A 13038-nucleotide genomic window follows, 5' to 3' on the forward strand; every position below is an offset into this window, starting at 1 on the left:
TGCAACCCAAGGCCAACGCCAGGTAAAGCTATGCCAGTTTTGTAGCTATATGTAAAGCCTTGCAGTAGGGAGGATTGACCACTGTTCCCAGGAATTCCCTGCCAAAGTTTATGCGCTATGTTGTGGATGTCAAAAGTATAAGTAGTGATTAAGAAAGATGTTAAAAGAGAAAAGAAAGTTATAGTGTAGAAGAACAGCTTTCGGACAAGCTTTCTTTTATGATTTAAAGAAAGTAGTTGAGCTAGGGGGATGAGCTAGGGGGAATGCAAATCTCAAAACGTTTGTGCAATTGATATGTTAACTGAAAATTCAGTATTTTGCAGTAGGCATTAAGACATTTCTAATTGTAGAAAAAACCAAGACAGATAGTCGGAGTGATTGAGAGGCAAGTGGCCAACCTTATTAGGCATAGGTTTCACTTGTTCACCGCCTGCGAGTCCAAGCAAATTCAATAACAGATTTTGCATTCAAGTCCAGTGGACATGTCTGTCACGCGTCAACCAAAAATCGATCCAATCTGTTATCCCTTATTTACTATTACTATCTTACGTTAGTTCTGCCCTAGGAATGACATATGTACGGATGATAGACGTATCTATCATCAAATGAAATAACATCATTTTTATACAATCATAAAAAGGGCTTATCCCAGATTTGCCTCTCAATCAGTCGGAATCTGTCTCGGCTTTTTCTACAATTAGCCATGTCTTGATGCCTACTACAAAATACTTGATTTTCGGTCCAATTCGGCAACCTTTTGTTGTAAAAGGGCCAAAATTTTATGTGGGGATATTAGGCGGACCGCATTCAGGTTATATTTCATTACACTTTAATATAGTATTGGAGGTATACCATAATGATTATAGTATAAATATAATATTTATATACCAATTTCTTAGGTTTAAAAATGAAACGTTTAATATATATATTTACGACATATATTGTAAATAATATAATCAATTATATTTTTGTTCTTGCATTTGACTTGTAATTTCTTTAAATTTAGCTTGCATTTTCGCAGTAGAGACACATAGTACTGCGTCTAAATGTATATCTGAGAATAGAGTTTATTTTTTTTCGATAATGCAGAATTGAAAAAGTTTGCTCACAAATATATGTACTACCAAGCATAGTAATTATTTGCTCAGCAAACCATTTTAAATCCTAGTACTTTTCAGAGAGCGAACATCCATAGAAATCCTCCAAGTTTTTTTTTCTTAAAGGCTATTTTAAATGTGGTATCACTTTGCAAATCACTCGGTACATTATTGACATCCATTGTGAAGGGGTTTTCGAAAATATTCGTCTTACGTGAGATCTTTTTGAAATCAGCAAAGGGGTTTTCAAACTCAGTTTTAGGTTGTATTAATGCACTTTTCATTTTAGTCTTTTGCCAAACAAAATTTATATCAGCTTCTTCTACTTCTTCTATTTTGCAATGATCGAGCTTTCTTTCATTGATGTGCTGAATAAATAGTGTTAGTTTGATTTCAAATAAATTAACATCTGAATCTATCTGGCGTATAAATTTATTTTTTGCTTGTAAACGTATATTGAGTAGATTCAGTTCTTTAGTGAAATCGTTTAAAACCCCCAAGATCTACAACCCACTGGTAGGTTTAAAGCTCGGATATAACCTTTCCTTTCATCTCCATGAAGTTATAAATATCTTTATTTAAATAAGAAAAATCGTTGAAGTACCGATCCTCGGCTTAGCCATCTTACTTCACAGTAATATATCACGTCACCATATTCAACTTTCACCTCTTCCAAAAACTTTTTAAACTGGCTGCGAGTAAGTCCATTTTCCTTATAAAATTAATAGCAGATAAAACGGTATCAATTATTTCTCTCCGCGATAAAACCTTGCAAAACAATGCTTCTTGATGGACAATATGGAACTTCAGGTCCAGACTCTAGAAGTTTGCTGTTGAATCTTCCAACGATACCTTTATTATGACCACTCATGTTTTGTCCGCCGTCCGTGGTGAGGTAGCTCAAGCCGTATGAAACCAGAGCTTGTCCCAAGTGGTGAAATAAATCCTCCCCAATTGTAGTTCAATTAAGACCGCATATTTTAAATGACTCCTCATATACATGAAAGTTTTCATCAATCCTTCGTACAAATATTAGGAATTGTGCCGTATCCCACACGTCCGTACTTTCGTCCATCGCAAGAGGGAAGTACGTAAAAGACTGTGCTTTGTCCTTAAGTTATTCACACAAGTTAGCACCCAGATCTTCGGTGCGGCGGGTGCAAGTTCTAGCAGAGGGCTGAATGTTTTCAAAAATATTTTTCTGTCCCTGGCATACTTCCTCTGCAATAGCTAAGACACACTTTTGATAAGTTTGCTGTCAGTAAATGAGTGACCATGCTTTGCTATTATTTCTGCCACTTTGTAGTTGGTAGGTACAGCTGATTTGCTTTGTTTGTCACAACTTTAAACATTTTCCGCTAATTTCTGAGTGACGATTTCAAGTTAATGATATTTTTTTTTAGATTCACCTCCAAGAGAGGCAAATTTAGTTTTGTGCTCAGTATTGTAATGCCACTTCAAGTTATATTCCTTTACTAGGAAGTACTCTTTTGACAGATTAAACACAAGGGGTTTCTTTAACTTCAATAAAAAAAATATAAATTTGTCAATGCTTCATTAAAAATTGGCCTTTCATCAACGATCTTTCTTTTCTTAGAAGCCGTCTTGGGTGTATCAATCTGCAAAAATAAGAAATAGAATATAGGCCTATGTATATCTATTTGTTTTTACAGAGCCTACGAGCCAGTCTATCCCTGCCTCTTTGGCATTGCTCCAGTTCTGAAGGATTTTCTTGTTGTTTTCTATAGCAAAGTAGTTGATGCAGCCAAAGTCATATGCACTGGCAACTGTAGTCACAACTAGTTGGGGTTTCAGTCACAAGTATTTGCAGTTGGAAGTAGTCACATATTCAAACAGTTAAAAGCCGTCACAGCTTAAAAAAGTCACAATAACTGTAGCACTAATTGCATAAGTAGTAGTTGTAGTAGCCCTCAAAGGTTCAATTTATTACTTTCAGCTGTTCCTCGGATATTGTTCATATGCCCTTTTAGCAACGTGCATGCATAGAGTGCATTTTGATTTTGTTCAATATACAATGCAATATCCCCTAATAGTTTCACCTTAATACCCTTAGCCATCCCAGATATATTGCAGATAGGCCATTTTAACATCCATTTTTAGTTATAAATCCCCCTCAACAGGTCCTGAAGTTTCAACTAATACTTTTATCTGTTCCTAAGATGTTGTAATATGCCCTTATGACAAACTTGGATGGACATAGTGTCCTTTGATTTAGTTCAATATCCTCAATAATGTGCTCTGAAAGTTTCAGCATGCCCCCTCCCCCTTTTTTCCTGGCACATTGCATATACACCCTTTTTACTATGTGGATATGTATTGTACCTTTTGATTTAGTTTTACTCCTGTAGTTTCCCTAAAAGTTGAAACTGAATACCGTATTCTGTTCCTGAGACATTGTATCTATGCTCCTGTGACAACCTGGATGTACTTAAACCCTTTTGATGAAAATTACCTTTAGAAAAAAAAATTACCCCCGATATTGTGCATGGGTGCCATCTGGTACATACTAGGATATGTCCCAGTGTGTACCAATTTTTCCTGTTCCACTATATACCAGATGAATCCATCTACAAAATCAAGCGCTATTTTGTTTCTTTTGAATAATTTGCCACAAGACGGCCACATAACGTGACCAGATCATTTGGCACCACAAGCACTACATTTTATTGCACTAAAAAAGAATGAAAATCTAAAGAAATCAGAGAAAACACACTCAAAGAAAGAAAATCTAAAGGCAAAATGCTTTTGGGAACATTTCCCAAACTTTAAGGTAGGTTTACTCAAAAACAAAATTGTAACACACTAAAATAATTGGTCTGGATGGTTGAACATCAACCTAAGTAGGCTAGATGGTGTTTACGGATTTTCCAAGAATCTAGATGGTACCCCCTTTCACTCCGTTTTGTATTGGTATTGTGTGTAATATGGTCCGTCAGGTGCGCTGCGGTGAGGATCTTAAGGGCCGCACCAAGATGTCTCGCGGGCCGCAGGTTGCCGACCCATATCTTAACTGATATCATGTTTTGTTCACTTGGCTCTATTCTTAAAAAAATTAAAGAGAGTTTGTTTGAAAAGTGATTATTTACCCTAAAACAAAATCGACAAATGGGTCCCTTGAAAATAAATTGTTTAAGTCAATTTTTGACTTTTGAGATTTGATTGCCAAAGCCCTTCATCGGTTCTTATTGCCAAAATGCCAATTATTCTTATGACTCTTATTGCCTTATTGCCAAAGCCCTTATCTTTTCGAGTTCAAATTCTTCAAAAACAGAAATTAGTAGTTCTAAAGCAGCAAAGATGGTTCGATTATCGACTGTTGTATAAAATCAACTATGATTTATTTTGATTTTTTGTTGACAGCTGTTTAAAATACACATATACCAAAGGCAAACTTTTTCCATAATTAGACGTAACGTGATGACACTGATATAAGATACTGATATTGATTTAAGGTACGGAGTGGTCCCTTCACTTGTCCGATATGCGGGGAGTCTGAAGATTTAGAACAATTTATGTGTTATTGTAAAGAACTGAAGGTACTTAGAAGGGAAATTTTTGGGAGGGATGTCATGTATAGAAATTGTTTAAAAAATAAAATAGGAAATAGTTGCAAAGTGAATATAAAAATTTGGGAAATTTTGTGAGTGTGGGGATGAGACATAGGGAGGGTTTTCTATTGTTGCGTTATTTTCAGAAGTGTTTGTACTTATTATGTTTTATGAGTTTTGTTGTATTTGTAATATCCATGGTCCATGGGGCTTTTGTGAGAAATATATCTATATCTATAAGTTTTAAAATCGGAGTATCAATTTATGTAAGAATAATCACAATTATTTAAGTAAAACTGGGGATACTGTGAATAATCACTACTAAGGAATATTGAAACCTGGTAATACCCTGTTATTTTACACAACCACAGAGCCTTCCGAAGACGATGATGGAATTTTTAAAATCAAGTGTATTAAAAAAAAACAAATCAGACAAATACAAGGATTAATCCCTACAAAGGCTCCATGGCTTGGAAAGGAGGAGAAGTTGCATATACTATTTAAGCAATAATTCACAAAGAGAGAGGGAGAGTGGAAAAGATTCCAGCGATTCGTAAGAATTTATTCTAATCACTCAGAATATACAAGTACATTGAAAAACAAATATATCCTCATTCAAAATTTATCCTCTTGTATCGGAAAGTTCCTTGTTTTTACATGTCGAATTGAACAAAGTATGGCAAGGCATATATGAAACTAAGGATCTGTATTTGCATCAGGATATCGATCACTGCTATTGGAAAATTCCTTTTCTATATTGTGCGAACTCAATGAAGTGTACTTAGTAATACATGAAACTGGTCCCATGGAATTTGCATCAATGTGTCGATACTACTAATTTCTACTACTATTACTAATAACTTACTGATCGCCAAGTCGCTTGAAGCCAACACAGCTGCTCGCGCTCCCTTTCCACCCGAATTTATTCAAAACTTCGCTTTGTAACTCAAGAATTTTCCCCGGATGCCAGAGACACTAAAACTGCCACTGATCACAATTTTTTATTATGTTATCAATTTATATATATATATATATATATATATATATATATATATATATATATATATATATATATATATTGTTTAAGTTTAATGAAGTTTGAGAAGTAATGTGTTAAACTCATGAACGCCAGAGGGGCATTGCCTATCCCCGGGGAAAAGGGAAAAAACCCTTTATTTTGAGACCTATAACCCTCTGCGATTGCTCCTCTTTGTCCTCAAATCTGTTTTAAACCGAGTCATTTTCATTTCAATGTGAAAATTACTGTCGTTTTAGTTGCTTCAATTATTTTAATAAATTGTTTTAATTATTCAATAAATTTTATTATTTTAATTTTTGCTTTAATTTAATTTAAGGTGCTTTAATTTATTCCCATCACACCTATTCATTGTGAAATTCATTTTCTCGGGAATCCCCCCTCCCCTCCCCTGTCAAAATTTACTAGTGGCTTCCCTGAGTATATCCTTTTTTGTATTACAGGATTCTGGAAATATCCCGGAAGCCATTCAATCTTACAAAACAGCACTGAAACTCAAACCCGATTTCCCAGATGCTTTTTGCAACCTATCTCACTGCCTACAGATCGTTTGTGATTGGACAGACTATGAGTCCCGGATGACAAAATTGATATCAATTGTTGGAGATCAGCTGCAGAGGAATAGACTTCCCTCTGTTCATCCTCATCATTCTATGCTTTATCCACTAAGCCATGATTATAGGAAAGCTATTGGAGAAAGACATGCAAATTTGTGTATTGAAAAGGTAAATTTTTGCGTATTTCTCATCTTTCTTTTACAAAATGGAAAGCTTGTGTTTGAAGATAAGTCCCTTTAGTTACTATGGTAAGTTCAGACCCAAAGGTCAAATCGTGTACTAAATGTTGTTAGTGTTGAATTGCACAAGATGCATAAGATTTCCTGTAGGCAGAATGTTCTAGCTTCGTCCTGTTATTTTTTAATACGAACTTGGACTATGTTTAAGAGCTGTCTCTCATGATGTGTGGTCTATTCAGGCTTGAAATAGTACTTTAAATGTTCCCCCCCCCTACCTCTTACTTGTAGTCTGCATGTAGCTACGTTTTTAACAGCTATGAGTAAAATATATTGGGGTTTATCCGCCCAGTAAACAGGGGGTTTCAGTTGGGGGGAGGGGGTTGGGGTAGCCGTTTCCCGCCTCTGAGATTAAAAAAAATACCTTTCTGTGGTATTTTCATTTAAAAAAAAAACTGAAAAAATGTCTCCTATATTTCGAAAAACACAGCTTTTTGGGTATCTTTGTTAAAGAAACAAAAAAAAAATCTCTTTTTTGCCCCCAAATTTTCGTGAATTAGCTCCCCTGCCAGCAAGTTGAGATACAATTTATATTGATACATTTTTTAACCGTCCGCTTAGACTCCTTTTGCCTTTCGTATTTTTTCTCTAGCTTTATTGTCTAGAAAAAGGTCATTTATCGATTAGAAACGCTAGTAACTTTTCACATGTACTACCTTATCTTAATCTTCAAAAAAGTATTTTCAAGATAATTATTATCTATGTTCGTGATATGAACCAGATATCCCTTTTAGATTCTTTTCCTCTCTACCATTAAGCTCCAAAGCTCTCTATAATGCTGTAAATAATGAGACTGGTGGCCTTAACGAATAAATAGCCTAGGAAAATGACATTTGTTTAACAGTAAATTAATCTGTCACACTCCGCAAGAGCTTTCTAATTATTGCCAGTACCCTGATTTTAGTTAAGATTTTATTTTTGGGAGGAGGATCTGTGCTTTAGTTCGGGTAGGGGAATATGAAGAGAAATATGTGTTCATGATGATAATCAGGTGTTCTTTCCAGATTCTTTTCCCCTTTACCATTAAACTCCAGAACTCACTTTGCTCAGATGGTGTAAAGAATGAGTTTGTTAGCATAAACTTACAAATGATCTAGAAAAAAGGTATTTCTTTAGCAGTAGAATGGTATTTCAACTTCACTCTTAGTCAACATTTTATTGGGGAGGGAAAGAGGAGGACATCAAGATTTTAATTTAAGGAGGGGAAGCAAATGAGACGAGATCTGAGTTTGGCTTCTTTTTTTTTTAAATGAAAATGACCTTTCGGCAATCATAATTATGTTCCTAACTGTAACGACTTTCTAATTGTTGCTAGAGCCGTGATTTTAGTCAAAATTTCATGGGGAGAGTGTAGTTTGGAGAAGAGAAACAGATTGCAAAAAAGCGCTGTGCCATACTTTGAGGGAATCTTCCAGTGGCAGCCAGAGTGTACAAAAAAGACAGGAAAGTCCAAAATATAAACTTTAAACGACATACAACCGAGACAGACATGCAATCCATACAAGCGTAATGCCAGAGTGGAAAGATACGCTACTGCTCACCTAAGAGAGGGCTGAAGGCTCTTTACTGACCCTGTTTGTTCATCTGGAGGTACAGGAACAAGAGGGGCTAAGGTCTAAGGTCTTGTTATGAATTCCCGGGCATAAGCTATAACTCGACATGATTTAAATCTTTATTTGAGCGGGTATTAAGAAGATCCAGAGCGTACATTTTATTCCTTAGAAATCGAAATTTTTAACTTGCACCATTTCGGCATTTAAACCGTTTATGTTTTACCAATTAATCTATAAGAAATGGCGTGATCTAACTATTGAGTCAAATTGTATTGCATTCCAGGTCATGATTCTGCACAAATCAGCTTATAAATTCAGCCGTGACCTACCGAATGGCACTCGTCTTCGAATTGGCTATGTTTCATCAGATTTTGGAAATCATCCAACGTCCCATCTAATGCAATCATTACCCGGTTTCCATAACCGTTCAAAAGTCGAGGTTTTTTGCTACTCATTGGCTCCAGATGATGGCACAAATTTTAGAGCCAAAGTGTCACGGGAAGCAGAACACTTTGCCGATTTATCCCAGGTTTGTCCCAGGCTCTTATTACTTTTTGTTTCTGATCATTAAAGGACTTTATAAAATCAAGCCTTAAAAAATCTAGAATTATATTATTTAGTTTAGAATTTATAATATAAATATAAATGATGTAACAAATTTGTATAACTTAATGAATTTTATTATATTTTCGAAATAATAATACAGTTTTATGCCAGAATATAAAATATGAATTTGGTGGTACTGGAAATGAAATATTGTTAGCTGCTTTGTTTTAAATGCAAGCATATAATTAAATTCATAAGGTTAACTAAGCATTATTATGTGTAAACTATACTATGAATTTTGACGTATCCATGTGTTGTATCCCTTCTTAAAGTAACCAGGACGGTGAAAAGTGGACAGTGAATGAATATTTGAATTGGTTAAGTGGTAGCTTCCACAACCATGTATATCTTTGAAAAAATTGGAGAAGTTGGGAATTCAATTTTTAATGAAAAAGACCCCTATATGTAATTACACATTTTGTAGGAGTAACAGGTTCCAAATTACTAAAAAAGAAAGGAAAGGGGGAGAAGAATAAGCAAAACAAAAGCGAAAAAAGAGATGTAGAAAAAGAAGAAGCGAAAAAGAAGAAAAAAAAGAAAAATTAAGCGAAAAAGAAGATGTAGTTCTCCTTTGAAGCTGTAGTTGTTTTTGTGAATCAATAGATTGTTAATGTTTGAATTATGTGGACGAAAAGGGTTGTCAATTTTAAGTAATTAGTTCCACTTATCTATTTTTACGGCTCAAATTGGCAACACTGACGAAAATGTGGCACTGTCCTAAAATCTTCATAATTTCCTAAAAACGAAAAAAATTTGGCATTTCTGTATTAAAGCGACCACACTGTTGTTCTTGACTGTTGTAAAACCGATTTCTCTGTGTGCACTCGGATATAATTAGCTTAGCCTGAGTGAGAAAAACTACTATGCAGGTACATTTTAATTAAATATTTAATATATAGAGTTGGTTGGATATTTAATATAATGCAATCTGGGCGGCCATCTGTCCATAATTATCTGTTGTAGTTTCCATAATTTGTTTCTAGCGTATTATATTTTCGTCATATTTTGGTATATTCACTAGGGCTTACCTAACTTCACTTTTTTAGTGTGGTCGGGATAATACATAAGTACCAAGAATTTTTTTTTTTAGAAAGTCGCTGTTTTAAGGTATGAATAAATCTAAGATGGGTCCAGGAGACCAAAAAAGGTTTCTGTTTTGTTACCCTTGGTACTTTGATTTATCGTCGCTGTTTCACCCAAAGGATGTAACTGTCATGTTCAAGAATGCCCAGAAATTGTAAAAAAAAAACAGTTACGATCCTGAGTGGAAGCAAAGACTATTGGATGTAAAATTTGTGGATAGCTTGGTTTTCAAAAAGATATTAGTTACGACCTATGGCCATAGAAATTTTGTAAAAATCGGCGAAGTTTCATATAATTTAACAAATTTTAGAATAACATATAAATGATAATATTGAATTTTCGACTAGAAAATAAAGTGTGAATTTGGTTGTTTGAAGCTATTTAAGCGAATGTCTTACTTGCACTTTACTGAAAATTAAATATTGTTAACAGTTTGGTGTTGAATATAACAACAATTTAACTTTGTTCTAATTCTGTTGGTTAACTGAACATTTTTGATTTATTAATGGATGAATAAGTTTTATAATGTGAAATTATACTATGAATCGGAAGGTATTCAAGTCGTGTAACCCTTCTTAATGAATCGTTCCTGTTTAATCTGATGGTTATAAATAACCTGTTCAAGGATGCCCTGAAATTAAAACTGTTACGATTCTGAAAGGAAATAAGAAAATACTTTTGCTCCAAATGGAAATATACGTGCCTCGTCAGGCGTAGGGTAGATCCTCCAAATTTGAATTTTAGTTGAAGAGCTTACACTGTTTGATTTGAAGCTTATGGATAGCTTGGTTTTCAAGAAGATATTAGTTAGAATTCAGTTCCTAAGCTAGTGTGTTACAAGCACTTTGTGTTAAGGTAAATATTGTCAACAGTTATATTCTAAACGTTAATATATATTGAAGTCTAAATATTAATATATATTGAAAATTCGTGAGTTAATTAGCAATTTGTAAAGAATTCATTAGTTTGTGTTATATATCTTTGAGGGGGGACGAGATGGACCCTCCAATATATATTATGAAGAAGTCAACCTAAATCTTTTAACCTACAGTTATAAAGCGTGGGGTACTTACTTAGGTCCTCCTACGCCTGGGGGCGCATAAGGCAGCAACAGTGGTTCGCCACGACCACCTGTCCTGAGCCTTCAACCATAGCTCCTCCAACGAGGACCTCGCCAGCTTCGCCTCCTTCATTAGCGACCTGCCAAGGATCATTTTCATTCTCCCTGATTTGCAGAGACCGGGGGGTATTCAAGACCATGCGTCTTGCGTCAGCCTTCCATCCCCCATTCGCACCATATGCCCCCAATACATCCATTGCCGCTTTCTAATGAGATCAAGGATGGGGGTATGACTTGTCATACGATAGATTTCATCATTTCGTATTCTTTCCGTCCAATGTATATTTAGGATAGACCTTAGGCAATTATTGTCGAATGCCTGGAGTCGTCGTTCTAGCTGAGGAGTGATGCTCCAAGTTTCACAACCGTACGTAACGACAGAGACCACATTGCTATTATAAATTTTAAGCTTTAGCTTCTGGGAATATTTATTATTTCTCCAAACATTTCTAAGGTAGCTGAAAGCAGACCCAGCCAATGTTATTCGGCAAAGTATTTCTCTTTCGGAATTGGCATCTTGCGTAAGAATGCTGCCGAGATACTTGAACTCTCTCACTTCCTCAATTTCCTCGTTGTTAACCAAAAGTCCTTCGGCTAAGTCAGGTATGACTGCATTCGACATGGATTTGGTCTTGTTAGCATTTATGGAGAGTCCGACAGCATTTGCCATACGACCGAGTTCATTAATGTTGCGTTGCATATCTTCTGGGTCGTGGGTAATAAGTGCAACATCGTCAGCAAAATCACCATCATTGAGTTCTCTCAGTAGATTTAATTGTAGACCGCCACTAAAACTGCATCCACGGAGAACAAAATCTATCACTATGGCAAACAGTAATGGTGATAGAATGCAGTCCTGCCTTACACCTGACTGAATAGAAAACCACTCCGTTAGGCCTCCCTCTGTCTGTACTGCGCAAATGATATCATGATATAGCGCTTTAATTATATTTACAATTTTGGTCGGAATTCCATAATGCACTAAAATCTTCCACATGGCTCCATGATGTATCGAGTCGAAGTCTTTGAGAAAATCCATAAATACTACAAGTAGCTAAGCTTGCCATTCATTGGATTCATCCAGCTGGACTCTCAGGCTAAATATCAGGTCACAACATGATCTATTCTGGCGGAATCCGTGCTGCTCATCTCTCAAAACTTTTTCCACTTTACTTTGAATCCTGTTAAGAATTATTTGGCACAGGACTTTGCTGCCAACAGACTGTAAAGTAATACCTCTCCAATTATCACACTTAGTCTTTTGTCCCTTTTTGAAGAGTTTTACAATTACTGCCTTCGACCATTCACTAGGGACTTTTTCTTCATCCCAAACACGGGAAAGAAGTTCAAATATGGGTTCGGCTAGGGCGCTTCTACCATACTTCAGTAATTCTGATGATATGCCATCGTTGCCTGCAGCCTTTCCGTTTTTCATAAGTCTTTAGGGCCTCCTTGACTTCACTAAGCATGAGAGGTCCGGAACATTTTCCGAGATCAAACAGTGGTTCTTCAGGGATATTTAAAGTAGTTGTGGGAGGCATCTGATTTAGTACCTCTCTAAAATGCTCTTTCCAGCGTCGGACTATGTCATCAGTCTGGGTTAATAAAATGCCTTCTTTGCTTTCAACTTGGGTCGACGACGCCTTTGAAATACCCGCTAACTGCTTCGTTATGACTTACACAGTACGGCTATCTCTCCGTATAGCGACTGCCTCAGCCTCTTCGGCCATAGTTTCGGGATACATCCTCTTATCATCCCTGGTTGCTGCTTTGACTTGCTTATGGAGACGCTTGTACTGCCCTTTCAGGTTATCTACATATTCTCTAGAACAAGTCGTGCTATGGTCATATTTATCTACGAGTATTTTGAGTTGTGCCCTTTGATCAATAATATCCCAACTACTTTCAGATATCAACTCCTCTTTCTTCTTCTTGTTGTAGCCCACAACTTCCTATGCGACCTCTTTCACGGTTTCTGCAATTTTTCCCCACTGACTATCAAGTGACACTTCGTCCCTTTGAAGAGAAAACTTGTTTGATAAAGCTGTAGTATATTTTTGCAATACGTTTGGGTCCTGCAATTTCCTCAAATTGAAGGTTTTCACTGGCCACTGGGGCTTTGTCACAGTTTTTAGTTTCAGCTTGAACTTGGCAACAGAAAGTTGGTGATCGGAATAACAG

At 35.9% G+C, this 13038-nt stretch overlaps 1 protein-coding gene across 1 annotated transcript in view; it reads left to right on the plus strand.

The window, feature by feature from the left end:
* sxc (O-linked N-acetylglucosamine (GlcNAc) transferase sxc) overlaps positions 1-13038 on the plus strand; it is a 65632-nt gene that overhangs the window by 22778 nt on the left and 29816 nt on the right. Inside the window, exons 4-5 of the mRNA XM_089088588.1 lie at positions 6146-6427; positions 8332-8577. Coding sequence (XP_088944714.1) covers positions 6146-6427; positions 8332-8577 — 528 coding nt within the window. The remainder of the gene's footprint in view (positions 1-6145; positions 6428-8331; positions 8578-13038) is intronic.

Source organism: Artemia sp. Qi Xiang Cuo, chromosome 4, assembly GCF_049724085.1.
Source record: "Artemia sp. Qi Xiang Cuo chromosome 4, ASM4972408v1, whole genome shotgun sequence".
Lineage (NCBI taxonomy): Eukaryota > Metazoa > Arthropoda > Branchiopoda > Anostraca > Artemiidae > Artemia > Artemia sp. Qi Xiang Cuo.